We start from the raw sequence: 14,665 nt of genomic DNA on the forward strand, positions 1-14,665 counted from the left end.
TTTTCCTGAAGCATCGTTGCTTTACAATGTTGTATTAATTACTCCTGTATAGCAAAATGATTCAGTTATATATATGTGTGTATGTGTACATATGTATATATTCTATTTTTAAATGTTAATCTCCATTTTATGGTTTGTCATATGATACTGAATATAGTTCTCTTACTATACAGTAGAATCTTCTGTTTATCCTTTCCATGTATAACAGCTTACATCTGTGTAACCCCAACCTCTCACGCCTTTCCTCCCCCAACCCCTCCCCCTTGGCAACCATAGACATGTTCTCTATGTCCATGAGTCTGTGTTTCACAAATAGGTTCATGTTCATACAAAATATAATAGCATATGGTATTTGTCTTTCTCTGGCTGTCTTCACTTAGTATGATAATCTCTGGTTGCATCCATGTTGCTGAAAATAGCATTATTTCATTATTTTTTTATGGCTAAGTACTATTTCCTTTTGTGGAAGACACCAAATCTTTATCCATTCATTTGTCCATATTCATTTAGGTTGCTTCCATGTCTTGGCTGTTGTAAATAGTGCTGCTCTGATCATAGGAGTGCATGTATCTTTTCAAATTATAGCTTTATCTAGGTATATGCCCAGGACTGGGATTGCTGGATCATATATTCTTCCTTGGTTGCTCAGACCGTAAAAAATCTGCCTGCAGTACAGGAGACCCGAGTTTGATCCCTGGGTCAGGAAGATCCCCTAGAGAAGAGAATGGCAACCCACTCCAGTATTCTTGCCTGGAGAATTCCATGGACAGAAGAGCCTGGCAGGCTGCAGTCCATGAAGTCGCAAAGAATCAAAAATGACTGAGTGACTAACACACACACACAGAAACTGGAATTTTAGCTTTTTGAGTAATCTTAATACTGTTTTCCATAGTCACTGTACCAATTCACATTCCTACCAACAGTATAAGTGAGATGTTTGCACTTGTCTTCACACCCTCTCCAGCATTTATTATTCAAAGACATTTTCATGATAGCTGTTCTGACTGATGTGAGTTGGTACCTCATTGCAGTTTTGACTTGCATTCCTCTAATAATTAGAGGTAATGAGCCTCTTTCCATGTATCTATTGGCCATGGGTATGTCTTCTTTGGAGAATTATCTATTTATGTCTTCTGCCCATTTTTTGGTTGGGTTATTTTTTGTTGTTGTTATTGAATCATAGGAGTTGTTTGTGTGTTTTAGAAATTAAGCCCTTGTCAGTCGTATCATTTACAAAGACTTTTCTGCCAGTCCATAGATTGTCTTTTAATTTTGCTTATGGTTTCCTTTGCCGTGCAAAAGCTTACAAGTTTGATTAGGTCTCATTTGTTTGTTTTTGCTTTTATTTCTATTGTTTTGGGAGACTGACTCAAGAAAACATTGATTTATGTCAGAGAATGTTTTGTCTATGTTCTCTACTAGAAGTTTTATGATGTCTTGTCTTGTATTTAACTCTTTAAGCCATTTTGAGTCTATTTTTGCATGTGGTGTGAGAATGTGTTCCAATTTCATTGATTTACATATGGCTGTCCAACTTTCCCAATACCACTTGCTGAAGAATATATATTTTCCCCATTGTGTATTCTTGGCTCCTTTATCAAAGATTAATTATCCATAGATAAGTGAGTTTATTTCTGGGCTCTATTCTGTTCCATTGACAGAAAGAAGACAGAGAAGGGGCAAAATGATAAAGAGCTAGAGGGTGAAAATGAAAGGAAGAGAGTAAACGGAAGTATATGGTGGCAAATGTCAGGTGCCTCTGATAGTAGACAGTCATTTCCAGAGAAAAAACTGAGCTAGTGACAAAAAGTGTTGAGTGCAATCAGAAAAATATATATAGATTTTTTTTCCCAAAGGAAATAGTTGCAATGTCACCAGGTTAAATGCCTGCTCTAAATTTGTCAGATTAGCCATACTTACTTTTGCAGAGTCTTGGATCAACAAAATTCTATCAATAGTGATTAGGTACTTGCATTATTGATAAAATTATCTCTTAATAAATGTTTGCAAACAGAATTGTGACATGATTGATGATTAGCTACTAAAATGTATTTTCTGTGTAACTAGAACCTTGTCACCAAGAGTGAACTGTCTTTTGCAGCGAGGTTCTTTCAGTGACCTGTCATCTTTCTTCTGCCTCATAGTCATGATTCACCAATCTGCAGTAAAGCTTATTGATTTATGAGCAGATATAAAAAAATTCTATTTAAAATCTAAGAAGAATTTGAAATTCTATTCCAAAGAAAGGAGAATGACTGCTTTTTTTGCTTTATCATTTGTCATCTTAAACATGTCATTATTCTCTTTTCTCCTATAAAGTTGTTAACGTTGCAGTTCATATTGCCAAGTAAAGATTTATAATTCAAAATGAAAATTATTCATTTATTTGTGCTTATTTTTAAGACCAAAATATGCCTTGCTAGATGAATGCACCAGTGCTGTCAGCATTGATGTTGAAGGAAAAATATTTCAGGCTGCAAAAGGAGCTGGAATTTCTTTACTTTCTATAACACACAGGCCTTCACTTTGGTAAGTGTTTCCAATGCTCATTTATGATAAATGATTTTTCTTTTCATTTCTTAAAGAATGACTTTGCTAAACTTCTTACCATAGAGCATAATGCATTTCAGTTATTTTTCCACCTGCATTTTGGTTAAGGTTAAACTATGCCTAAGAGAGTGAAATCACTCTTAAGCTAAAAGTTGAAGTTCCTGTACTTGATAACGTATGACAGAAATTAGAGATCTTTTCCATATGTTTTTCAAAATTGTATTTATTTGTTTTATTTTTGGCTGCACAAGGTCTTTGTTGTTGCACATGGGCTTTCCTTAGTTGCGGCAGGACCTGAGCAGGGGTTACTCTCTAGCTGTGGTGTGCGGACTTCTCATTACCGTGGCTTCTGTTCTTGCAGAGCGTGGGCTCCAAAGTGTGCAGACTTCAGTCGCTGCTGCCCACAAGCTCAGCAGTTGTGTGCGCCGGCTCTAGAGCACTGCCTCCGTAGTTTTGGCACACAGGTTTAATTGTTCCACAGCGTGTGAAATCTTTCTGGACCAGGAATTGGACCAGTGTGCCCTGCATTAGCAGGTGAATTCTTAACCACTAGACAACAAGTCCCTTCATATACTTTTGAGTAACTCTCTTTAGGCTTTAATTTTTCCAAAACTTTGACCTCCCAATGGGTGGGACCTTACCAACATTAAATTGAAAACTGTGTCAAGGGAAAAATTGTAGTGTGCAAACAAAGCTTTTTTTTTCTCCTTTGTTTTAAGAAAAAAATGAACAGACATTTTTTATAAATAATATTTCATAAAACCTAGTGGAAGTTTCTCTTTTTTAAAAAAAGATCACCATTTTTATGATCCCCTTATGTTTTTATTGATTCATCATCACCATAAGAGTCACTAATGCAGATCCAACACCTATTCTATTCCAAGCTTATTTTATTTAAGCCTAATAGCAACCTTATAGAGTATAGGTAGCCTAATTTTTCCCATTACACAGATGAAGAAACGGAGAGCTAGAAAATGAGGAACATAATTTTCTATGATCATATTCTCTGTACCCTCCTCTATTGTACTACTTATTGTAAGGAACTCAAAAGGTATCTCATGCATGATTCATAAAAAAACTTTAACTCTCACTACATTCTACTGTCCACATTTGCATTTCTGTTTCATCAATCAAAATCTTTTCCTTTGACACGTTAGTAGGTATATAGTGGACTCTACATCCTATGGCTTCCTATTTCCCAAGGGATAGGCAGGATTCCTCCTCTCTCTCTCTGACTGGAGCATTCTGTAGCACGTGGCTGATCACATTTGTGCCAAAGCTGTCATTATGTACATGACTTCAAACCTAGGCTAAATAGCAAACTTTAAGTTAATACTTAAAGCATTTCCAACCCTTTCCCTTATAGAGAATGTTTACTTTAAGACTGTGAGTAAGTTGAGTGTTCAGTTCAGATCAGATTTTAATTGTTCAAAGTTCTTTGACTCTGAATTCTACTTTTGAGAGGATGACCTGCTTCACACTTTATTTAAACATTCAGATTTTTTATATTTTTCTTTCTCAAAGTTTACCTGAAAATAGAGAATTTCCTGAAGTGATCTTTTGTATAGGATTTTGTAGTTTGTCTCTCTGTTGTTAAAAATATTAATCAGCATCTGGAGTGGTAGGACCCTGATTTGCCAGTCTCTCCAGAGGCAGTCTGGATCTAGTACAGGACGAGTTAGAATCCATGTCGATGAGTGCTATCTATGACCTTCTCTTGGAGAGGACCAACAGGAACTGATTTAAGACAATTATGACATATCCCTGTGGAGCCAGACTTGTAGAACTCTTGAGTCCTTTGTAACGCAGTCCTGGTGTTTTCTAACCTCTATCAATGAGTTTATTATGCATTCTTGTCATTTAGTTCCTATTCAAGTAGCCTAAAGTGGTGTTGGAAGCACGTTTAGCTGTCTTTTTTTTTTTTCCTTCATTTTAGAATGAAGAGGTTTTTGTTGTTATTGTTTTTCTTAAAAAAGAAAAAAAAGTTTTAGGTTCATAGCAAAATTGAACATACAGAAATATGCCCATACTCTGTCCCTATACATGTATAGCCTTCTCCGTGATCAACATCCCCCTCCAGAGTGGTATAATTGTTACAATTGATGAGCCTATATTGACACATTCTTAGCATCCAAAGTCCATAATTTTCATCAGGATTCACTTACTGTTGTGCATTGTATAGGTATGGACAGGTTTATAATCACATGTGTCTACCATTATAGTCATATACTGCTGAGCCTGCACACTTTCAGGTTCAGTTCAGTTCATTTTCAGTTCAGTTCAGTCGCTCAGTCGTGTCCGACTCTTTGCAACCCCATGGATGCAGCTGCATGCCAGATTTCCATTACCAACTCCCGGAGCTTACACAAACTCATGTCCATCAGGTCAGTGGTGCCATCCAACCATCTCATCCTCTGTCATCCCCTTCTCCTCCTGCCTTTGTTCTTTCCCAGCATCAGGGTCTTTTCCAATGAGTCAGTTCTTTGCATCAGGTAGCCAAACTCTGGAGTTTCAGCTTCAACATCAGTCCTTCCAATGAATATTCAGGACTGATTTCCTTTAGGACGGACTCGTTGGATCTCCTTGCAGCTCAAGGGACTCGCAAGAATCTTCTTCAACCCCACAGTTCAAAAGCATCAATTTTTCAGTGTTGACCTTTCTTTATAGCCCAGCTCACATCCATACATGACTACTGGAAAAACCATAGCTTTGAACAGATGGACCTTTGTTGGCAAAGTAATGTCTCTGCTTTTTAATACGATGTCTAGGTTGTTCATAGCTTTGTTTCCAAGAAGCTAGCATCTTTTAATTTCACGGCTGAAGTCACCATCTGCAGTGATTTTGGAGCTGAAAAGAATAAAGTCTCTCACTGTTTTCATTGTTTCCCACATCAATTTGCCATGGATGGATGGCACCAGATGCCATGATCTCCATTTCCTGAATGTTGAGTTTTAAGCCAGCTTTTTCACTCTCCTCATTTACTTTCATCAAGAGGCTCTTTAGTTCTTCTTCACATTCTACCATAAGGGTGCTGTCATCTGCATATCTGAGGCTATTGATATTTCTCCCAGCAACCTTGATTACAGCTTGTGCTTCATCCAGCCAGTGTTTTGCATGATGTACTCTGCATATAAGTTAAATAAGCAGGGTGACAATATACAGCCTTGACATGCTCCTTTCCCAATTTGTAACCAGTCTATTGTTCCATGTCCAGTTCTAACTGTTGCCTCTTGACCTGAATACAGATTTCTCAGGAGGCAAGTCAGGTGGTCTGGTATTCCCAGCTCTTGAAGAATTTCCCACAGTTTGTTGTGATCCACACAGTCAAAGGCTTTGGGTAGTCAATAAAGCAGAAGTAGGTGTTTTTCTGGAACTCTCTTGCTTTTTCTATGATCTAACTGATGTTGGCAATTTGATATCTGGTCCCTCTGCCTTTTCTAAACCCAGCTTGAACATCTAGAAGTCACAGTTCATGTACTGTTGAAGTCTGGCTTGGAGAATTTTAAGCATCACTTTACTAGCGTGTGAGATGAGTTCAATTGTGCTATAGTTTGAGCATTCTTTGACATTGTCTTTCTTTGGGTTTGGGTTGAAAACTGACCTTTTCCAGTCCTGTGGCCATTGCTGAGTTTTCCAAATTTGCTATCATATTGAGTGTAGCACTTTCACAGCATCACCTTTTAGCATTTGAAATAGCTCATAGGGGACTGGAATGCAAAAGTAGGAAGTCAAGAGATACTTGAGGTAGCAGTCCAGTTTGACCTTGGAGTACACAATGAAGCAGGGCAAAGGCTAACGTACCAAGAGAATGCACTGATCATAGCAAACACCCTTTTCCAACAACACAAGAGAAGACTACACATGGACATCACCAGATGGTCAATACCGAAATCAGATTGATTATATTCTTTTCAGGCAAAGATGGAGAAGCTCTACACAGTCAGCAAAAACAAGACCTGGAGCTGACTGTGGCTCACATCATGAACTTCTTATTGCCAAATTCAGACATAAATTGAAGAAAGTAGGGAAAACCACTAGACCAATCAGATGTGACCTAAATCAAATCCCTTAGGATTATACAGTGGAAGTGAGAAATAAATTCAAGGGATTAGATCTGATAGACAGAGTGCCTGAAGAACTATGGAGGTTCATGGTGTTGTACAGAAGGCAGGGATCAAGACCATCCCCAAGAAAAAGGAATGCAAAAAGGCAAAATGGTTGTCAGAGAAGGCCTTACAAATAGCTGAGAAAAGAAGAGAAGCAAAAGGCAAAGGGGAAAAGGAAAGATATACCCATCTGAATGCAGAGTTCCAAAGAATAGCAAGGAGAGATAAGAAAGCTTTCTTCAGTGATCAATGCAAAGTAAGAGAGGAAAACAATAGAATGGGAAAGACTAGAGATCTCTTCAAGAAAATTAGAGATACCAAGGGAACATTTCATGCAAAGATGGGCACAATAAAGGACAGAAATGGTATGGACCTAACAGAAACAGAAGATATTAAGAAGACATGGTAAGAAAACACAGAAGAACTATACAGAAAAGATCTTAATGACCCAGATAATCATGATGGTATGATCACTCACCTAGATCCAAACATCCTAGAATGTGAAGTCAAGTGGGCCTTAGGAAGTATCACTATGAACAAAGCTAGTGGAGGTGATGGCATTCCAGTTGACTGTTTTAAGTCCTAAAAGATGATGCTGTGAAAGCGCTGCACTCAATATGTCCTCAAATTTGGAAAATGCATCCTTATAGTATTATACAGAGTATTTGATTGCTCTAAAAATCCTCTGTGCTCTGCCATTTTATCCCTCTCCTTAACCCATGGATCATGAGTTCCAATCCCACAACTTCATGACAAATAGAAGGGGGAAAAGTGGAAGCAGAACAGACTTTATTTTCTTGGGCTCCAAATCACTGCAGACGGTGACTGCCACCATGAAATTAAAAGACCTTTGCTCCTTGGAAGGAAAGCTATTACAAACCTAGACAGTGTATTAAAAATTAGAGACATCACTTTGCCAACAAAGGTCCATCTAGTCAAAGCTCTGGTTTTTCTAGTAGTCATGTATGGATGTAACAGTTGGACCATAAAGAAGCCTGAGCACTGAAGAATTGATGCTTTGAATTGTGGTGCTGGAGAATTTTCTTGAGATCTCTTAGGCTGTAAAATGATCAAACTAGTCAATCCTGAAGGAAATCAACCCTGAATATTCACTGGAAGGACTGAAGCTGAAACTGAAATTCTAACATTTTGTTCACCTGATGCGAAGAACCAACTCATTAGAAAAGACCTGATGCTGGGAAAGATTGAGGACAGGAGGAGAAGGGGACCACAAAGAATGAGCTGGTTGGATAGCATCACTGAGTCAATGGTCATGGGTTGGAGCAAACTCTGGAGATAGTGTAGGACAGTGAAGCCTGGTGCACTGCAGTCCCTGGGGTTGCAAAGAGTTGGACACAACTTAGAGACTGAACAACAATAACGTCAACCCCAGAAACCACTCATCTTTAATGTGTCCACAGTTTTTCCTTTCCCAAAATATCATGTACCTGGAACCGTACAGTATGTAGCCTTTTCAGATTGGTTTCTTTAACTTAGTGATAATCATTTGTTTCCTCCATGTCTTTTCACAGCTTGATACCTCATTTCTTTTTAGTGTTAAATAATATTTCATTGTTTCAATGTACACAGTTTGTTTATCCATTCACCTACTGAAGATGGGCTTGGTTGCCTCCAAGTGTTAGCCATTATGAATAAAGATGTCATAAACATTCATATGCAGGTTTTTGTGTGGACATGCATTTTCTCAAGTCCTTTAAGTAAATATCAAGAAGTGAAGTTACTGGATTGTACTGGTAAGAGTATGTTTAGTTTCATTAGAAACTACAAAACTATTCCAAATCAGCTATACCATTTTTCATTTCCACTAGCAATGAAAGCCCCTGGAGAAGGAAATGGCAACCCACTCCAGTATTCTTGCCTGGAGAATCCCATGGACAAAGGAGCCTAGCAGGCTATAGTCCATGGGTTTGCAAGAGTTGGACACAACTTAGCGACTAAACCACCAAAAAACAATGAAAGAGAGTTCCTGTTGGTCCACAGCTTTATCAGCTTTTGAAGATGTCAGTGTTCTGAATTTTGGCCGTTTCAAAAGGGGTGTAGTATACAAATTTTTAAATAAATAATAAAATCTAATTTCCTACTTTCTAACCAAAAAACAAACAAACATGTTTTTAATTGTAGCTGCCCATAGTGTATTTCCCTGTAAACTAATAATCATGTTAGTTCTGATTTATGAACTGGTTTAGTCATTTTAGGTTATAGAAATCTATCACTTCTGATTATCCTTTCTTCCTACATGAAATTCTTATTTTTTCTGAAAAGATTTCAGAAGAGGAAAAATATGTATTATATTTTCCTCCATACAACAAATGGGTAATTTGTTGATTGTAAAGAGTAAAATCAATACTACATCTGAAGATATCAAAAATTATAGAAGCTTATTAAATTATGTGATTCCTGAATAGAATTACAATCTTCTAATTACCACTATCCAATGCTTTATCTTATTTGTACAAAAGGTCTGCAGATTATTTCCAATAAGCCTCTGTTAAAATAGTTTTTTTTTAAATTCCTCTGACTAAAATGAACCCTGAAACAGTATTTTAGCACATAATATAGAACATAGGTCATGAAACACCGATATAGTTTCTTCCCCCGTGTAGAAACCAAATAATGTTGTAGGACTGGAATGATGAGCCAAACCTTCAATCTACACTGAAAGTGGAAGTTGCTCAAGATCTGAACTACTGCATTCTGAAATTGCTCCTGGTTGAAGATTCACGATTAAGAAAGTCCAAGAGAAGTTGACAATGAAATAAACAAAGTGATATTTTTTTCTATTAATTCTCCTTCCTGTATCACCATCTTCTTTTGTTTTTCCATTACTTTTGTTTTAGCTCTCGTATTTTAATAGGAATGTTGTCATTTAAAAAAAATTTCCCTTGATGTAGGAACACATTGTTTTAAATTTAATTTTTGCAAGGTCCCACCTGTTGGGAGGTCAAATTTTTGGAAAAGTTGAAACCCTAAAGATAGTTACTGAAAAGTATACAGAAAAGATTAATGTCTGTCATATGATATCAAACATATGAACGTCAGCCTTCAGCTTAAGAGTGATATTTACCCTTTTAGACATAGTTTAATTTAATTTAGTTTCCCCATCTAAATGGTAAAACCATCCAATCAAAATGTAATAAAGCCAAAATTTCTATTAATTGATAAATAGACAAAATGTATAATACCATACAATGGAATATTATTCAGCCATAAAAATGAAGTACTAATACTACACTTAGATGAACTTTTAGGTCATTTGTTGGGTGGAAGAAGTCAGTAACAAAAAGCCATGTTTTGTATGAATCTGTATGTATGAAATATCCAGAACAGACAAATCTGCAGAGAGGAGCTTGGTAGTAGGCAGGGACTGGGCAGCAGAAGAAATGGAGGTGGATTGCTAATGGGTATGAGGTTTCCTTTGGGAATGAAGAAAATATTCTGGAATTGGTTAGTGCCCATGGTTGCATGAGGTTGTGACTATACCAAAAATCACTGAGTTTTACATTCTGAAAGAATGAATTTATAACATATAAATCATATTTCAATTTTAGAAAGGAGGGTAAAGCGACCTGATATATCCACACTGATCATAGCAACTAATAACAATGAGAACTTAAAAGAAATCAAGAAGTGAGAAAACATGTAAGGTAAAGGCATAAAAACTGAGAACAAATAAGAACATGTGCCACTTCAGCATAGTGACAAGATGCAGTGGCTCAGCCATGTGAGGCCAGATCTGCCAGGACTACCTCCTTTAAACATACACCCCACACTTCCCAAAGATTGGTAACCTTAACTTTCACTTAGGAAAAGGTTGTTTACCTCCTGTCTCATCAGTAAAAATCATCTCTATACCTCTCTGAAATTCCTAGTTATGAACTTGAACCATGAGAAAAAGAGAGCAAATTGTATGAAAGCATAAAACTGGCTTTAGAGGATTTCCATAAGTTCATTTTTAAAAAAACATTTTAAAACTTTGATTTTCGAGAAATTTTTCTTATGTTGACTAAGTCATTCCCAAAGGATAGTGTATTTCCTTTATTCTTCTTAGTTATTTTCTTAATAATCTTTAAAAATTTTACTTTCTTGCCTCTGCTTCCTGTTCTTATTCCCATTCTAGTTCAGTTCGGTTCAGTTCAGTCACTCAGTCATGTCCGACTCTTTGTGACCCCATGGACTGCAGCACGCCAGGCTTCCCTGTCCATCACCAAGTCCCAGAGTTTACTTAAACTCATGTCCATCAAGTTGGTGATGCCATCCAATCATCTCATCCTCTGTCGTTCCCTCCTCCTCCCAACTTCAATCTTTCCCAGCATCAGGGTCTTTTCCAATGAGTCTGTTCTTCGCATCAGGTGGCCAAAGGATTGGAGTTTCAGCTTCAGTATCAGTCCTTCCAATGAATATTCAGGACTGATTTCCTTTAGGATGGACTGGTTTGATCTCCCTGCAGTCCAAGGACTCTCAAGAGTCTTCTCCAACACCACAGTTCAAAAGCATCAGTTCTTTGGCGCTCAGCTTCCTTTACAGTACAACTCTCTTTGTAGTCCAACTTTCATATCCTTACACGACTTCTGGAAAAACCATAGCTTTGACTAGATGGACCTTTGTCAGCAAAGTGATATCTCTGTTTTTTAATACACTGTCTATATTGGTGATAACTTTTCTTCCAAGGGGCAAACATCTTTTAATATCATGGCTGCAGTCACCATCTACAGTGATTTTGGCGCCCCCCAAAATAAAGTCTCACTGTTTCCATTGTTTCCCCGTCTATTTGTCATGTCGCGATGGGACTGGATGCCATGATCTTAGTTTTCTGAATGTTGAGTTTTAAGCCAACTTTTTTCAGTCTCCTCTTTCACTTTCATCAAAAGGCTCTTTAGTTCTTCTTCACTTTCTAAGTATTCTTATATTTATTCAGGAACTATACTAGGTTATGAATATAAATAATTGTAATAGTATGTCTTCCTTTGCAATTCACATATATTCAGAATATAAAATAAATTTAATACAAATAATAGAATTTCCTAGAGACTAATGATTTTGGGAGTGAAAACAATCACAATATTTTACCTCTTGAGGGATTCTTGAAAATCAAATGTAAAATAGACACCTTACTTAAAATTTGCCTTTGAATATCAATTAGAATGATAAATCTGTAAGTAAAATGGCTTTTTGTAATTATTGCTAATAATATGATTTCATTTTGATTACACAGGAAATACCACACTCATTTATTACAGTTTGATGGTGAAGGAGGTTGGCGCTTTGAACAACTGGATAGTGCTATTCGTTTAACACTAAGTGAAGAAAAGCAAAAGCTAGAGTCTCAGCTAGCCGGAGTTCCCAAAATGCAGCAGAGACTCAATGAACTATGTAAAATTTTGGGAGAAGACTCAGTGCTGAAAACAATAAAAAATGAAGATGAAACATCCTAATTTATTCTGATATGTTTTAAATGTTAATTTTTAGTTAAAGGCTCAGAGACATGGTTACAGTTCATGCATTGCATTAAGCTAAGCCCAGAGGGAAAAAAGGTAGCAAGAAATGTTTTATATTTTTAGCATCAAGGAAATATATCAGCTGACTTTTCAGAAGAAAATAAGCAAATGCATATGTAAGATTAGTCATTATGGCTTATACTAATTCCTAATGAAAGACTAATTCACATGTAAAACAGGATTTTCTAGGTGAGTTAGCAAATTTGCTGTGTGTATGTGATGTGTCTGAAATTCTTAACAAACATGAGACCTATCTTGAGGATGGACAACTTAAGAACAATATTTGGGTTGAAACCATGTGCATAAAATTAGGAGTTTGAGTGATATTTTTGTCCATTTATGGTTGTTAGATTTAACAGCTAGAATTTATGTTCCTTTTTTGATAGTGGTCAACTAAACCTGTGTACACAATAGTTTGATCGGTAATTTCAACATGAAAAAATTCTTTTAATGACAGTGGTTGAAAGAAAGAAGCTATGCTTCTTTTATATGTAAAAAATATCCTGTTTTTAATTTTAAATTTAGAGCATCTCAATGTGGGCACGTTACAAGTTCATTTTAATGAGAATCTTACGTATTTGTTAGTAAACTTTTTCATTTTAAAAAGAGAATTGCCAATATAGAAAAGGAGTATCCAAACAATGTTTGTCTCAGCCTATTACTTTACTTGAAAGGATTGTTTATTGAAAATTCTGTCCAGAAATACTTAGCTTGTTTTTACGTTCAAAGGGTCCACCACATTTTAAAAATAGCAGTGCTATAAGAATAGAGAGATTTTCAAAATCAGAGTCATAATATACATTGAAATAGTACTTTATAATTTGCAATTTATAATAATATAATTTACAATCCTCATTTACATAATTTCATTTTAATCCTTATGGCAAACTTTTGAGGCAGATATTATTTTTCCTAGTTTGCTTTTGAGAAAATTGACACTCATATTTGCCCTAATCATGCAAATTTATTTAAGGGCAAATCCCAGGCTCAAATAAAGTTTTCCTGTTTCCCTGGTTCAGTGCTATTTTCACTATTATCCTTGAAATTCAACTGGGCTGTGATAGCAATAAAAGATGAAATGTTGTAAAAAGAATAAATTTAGTAATGCTAGTATTGTCATTATTTGATTATTGTCTGTAAAATATGGAAATTAAGTAAAAAATGGAAAGGTCATTGATCTGTGGCTTAAAATGGGGCAGGAATGTCAGAAAAATCTTTCAACAACTATGCACTCTTACTCAATATTAATGTACCCCTACACCCAGCAACCAAAAGGGGAACTGTTATGTCAATTTAATATTTTTTGAACATAATGAGAAATAATCTGTATGGAATAGTCTTATGAGGTAAATCTTACATATTCAATTGTCCTGAAGTTAATATGAAAGCCAGGACTACCATTTTAATCTCTACTGCCTGTGTGGCCATTGATAGGCCAGGAAAAATGGAAATACTCAGTTGTTAGTAGTTTAGGATTTCATTTGCTTACTTAGACACAGCCATAATAGCTGCTAAGTCAGTGACCCTCAGACTTTTTCAACTGGTGGAAGACCTGGATGTCATTCATGATGCTTGGAATAGAACGCCATAACATGTCACATTTTCAGTTCTTTGACGCTGACATTTTAAATGATCAATAAGTGTAACCACCTTACTTGAAAGAATATAATATAAAAATCAAAACCAGTACATCTAAGTTTTTCTGTTAGTATCCTTAACTGCTCATTTATTCATTTGTCAGTTACTACTACTTCCTATTAGAAAAGTGAGGCAGGCATCAAAGGTTTTATAAAAAATGTATGGAACTAAAACTTGAGAAATATTATTCATTTATCTAAATTATGTATTAGTAGTCATCCAGTTTATACCACTGTAAGGAAAAGTCTGGGGTGGTTATCTGAAGTTAATTTTTAAAGGTAGAAGAAAATGAGAACTTCTTATTTGAAATATGTGCATAATTTTTATGCCTTAATTTTCTTAATTTGAAAATAAACCATTTAGGAAAAAATATATTGTGTTTGAAACTTTGAAAAGAATGCCAAAGCAAATATTAGATTTTTAATTAGCCCTTATATAATATATCCTGCCAACTGGCTGAAGTAAAGAACTCATAATTTATAATGTACAGGATTCAAGGATTTTTAAAATTCTGTATTTAAAAGCTGTACACATTGCAGTTTGAATATTAAGAGTTCTAAAAGAAACATATTTTGCATGCACATTTTGTGTCCATTTATTTTCTGAATTTTCTCCCAGGACCAATATTCCCTAACTTGGAGGGGGAAAAAACTATAATTTGAATTTCTATTTTTGTTTCATTTAAGTGTTTACAAAATGGTCCAATGAGTATACCATGTTTTACTATTCTTATAGTTAAATTTTGCAGAAAATGTGAGTAAGATTGATAAATAAAATAGCCACCTTTGAATATTGCATCCTTGAATATAGCTATCTTTGAATTATAGGTGAGGAATGGAAAAAGAAGGATATTTC

At 35.8% G+C, this 14,665-nt stretch overlaps 1 protein-coding gene across 1 annotated transcript in view; it reads left to right on the forward strand.

Moving 5' to 3' along the window:
- Positions 1-14,269, forward strand: part of ABCD2 (ATP binding cassette subfamily D member 2) — an 89,384-nt gene extending 75,115 nt beyond the window's left edge. Inside the window, exons 9-10 of the mRNA XM_061123062.1 lie at positions 2,404-2,529; positions 11,890-14,269. Of these exons, the coding sequence (XP_060979045.1) occupies positions 2,404-2,529; positions 11,890-12,109 (346 nt within the window). The 3' untranslated portion in view covers positions 12,110-14,269. The remainder of the gene's footprint in view (positions 1-2,403; positions 2,530-11,889) is intronic.
- The last annotated feature ends 396 nt before the right edge of the window (positions 14,270-14,665 follow it).

Source organism: Dama dama, chromosome 3 (genome assembly GCF_033118175.1).
Source record: "Dama dama isolate Ldn47 chromosome 3, ASM3311817v1, whole genome shotgun sequence".
Taxonomy (NCBI): domain Eukaryota; kingdom Metazoa; phylum Chordata; class Mammalia; order Artiodactyla; family Cervidae; genus Dama; species Dama dama.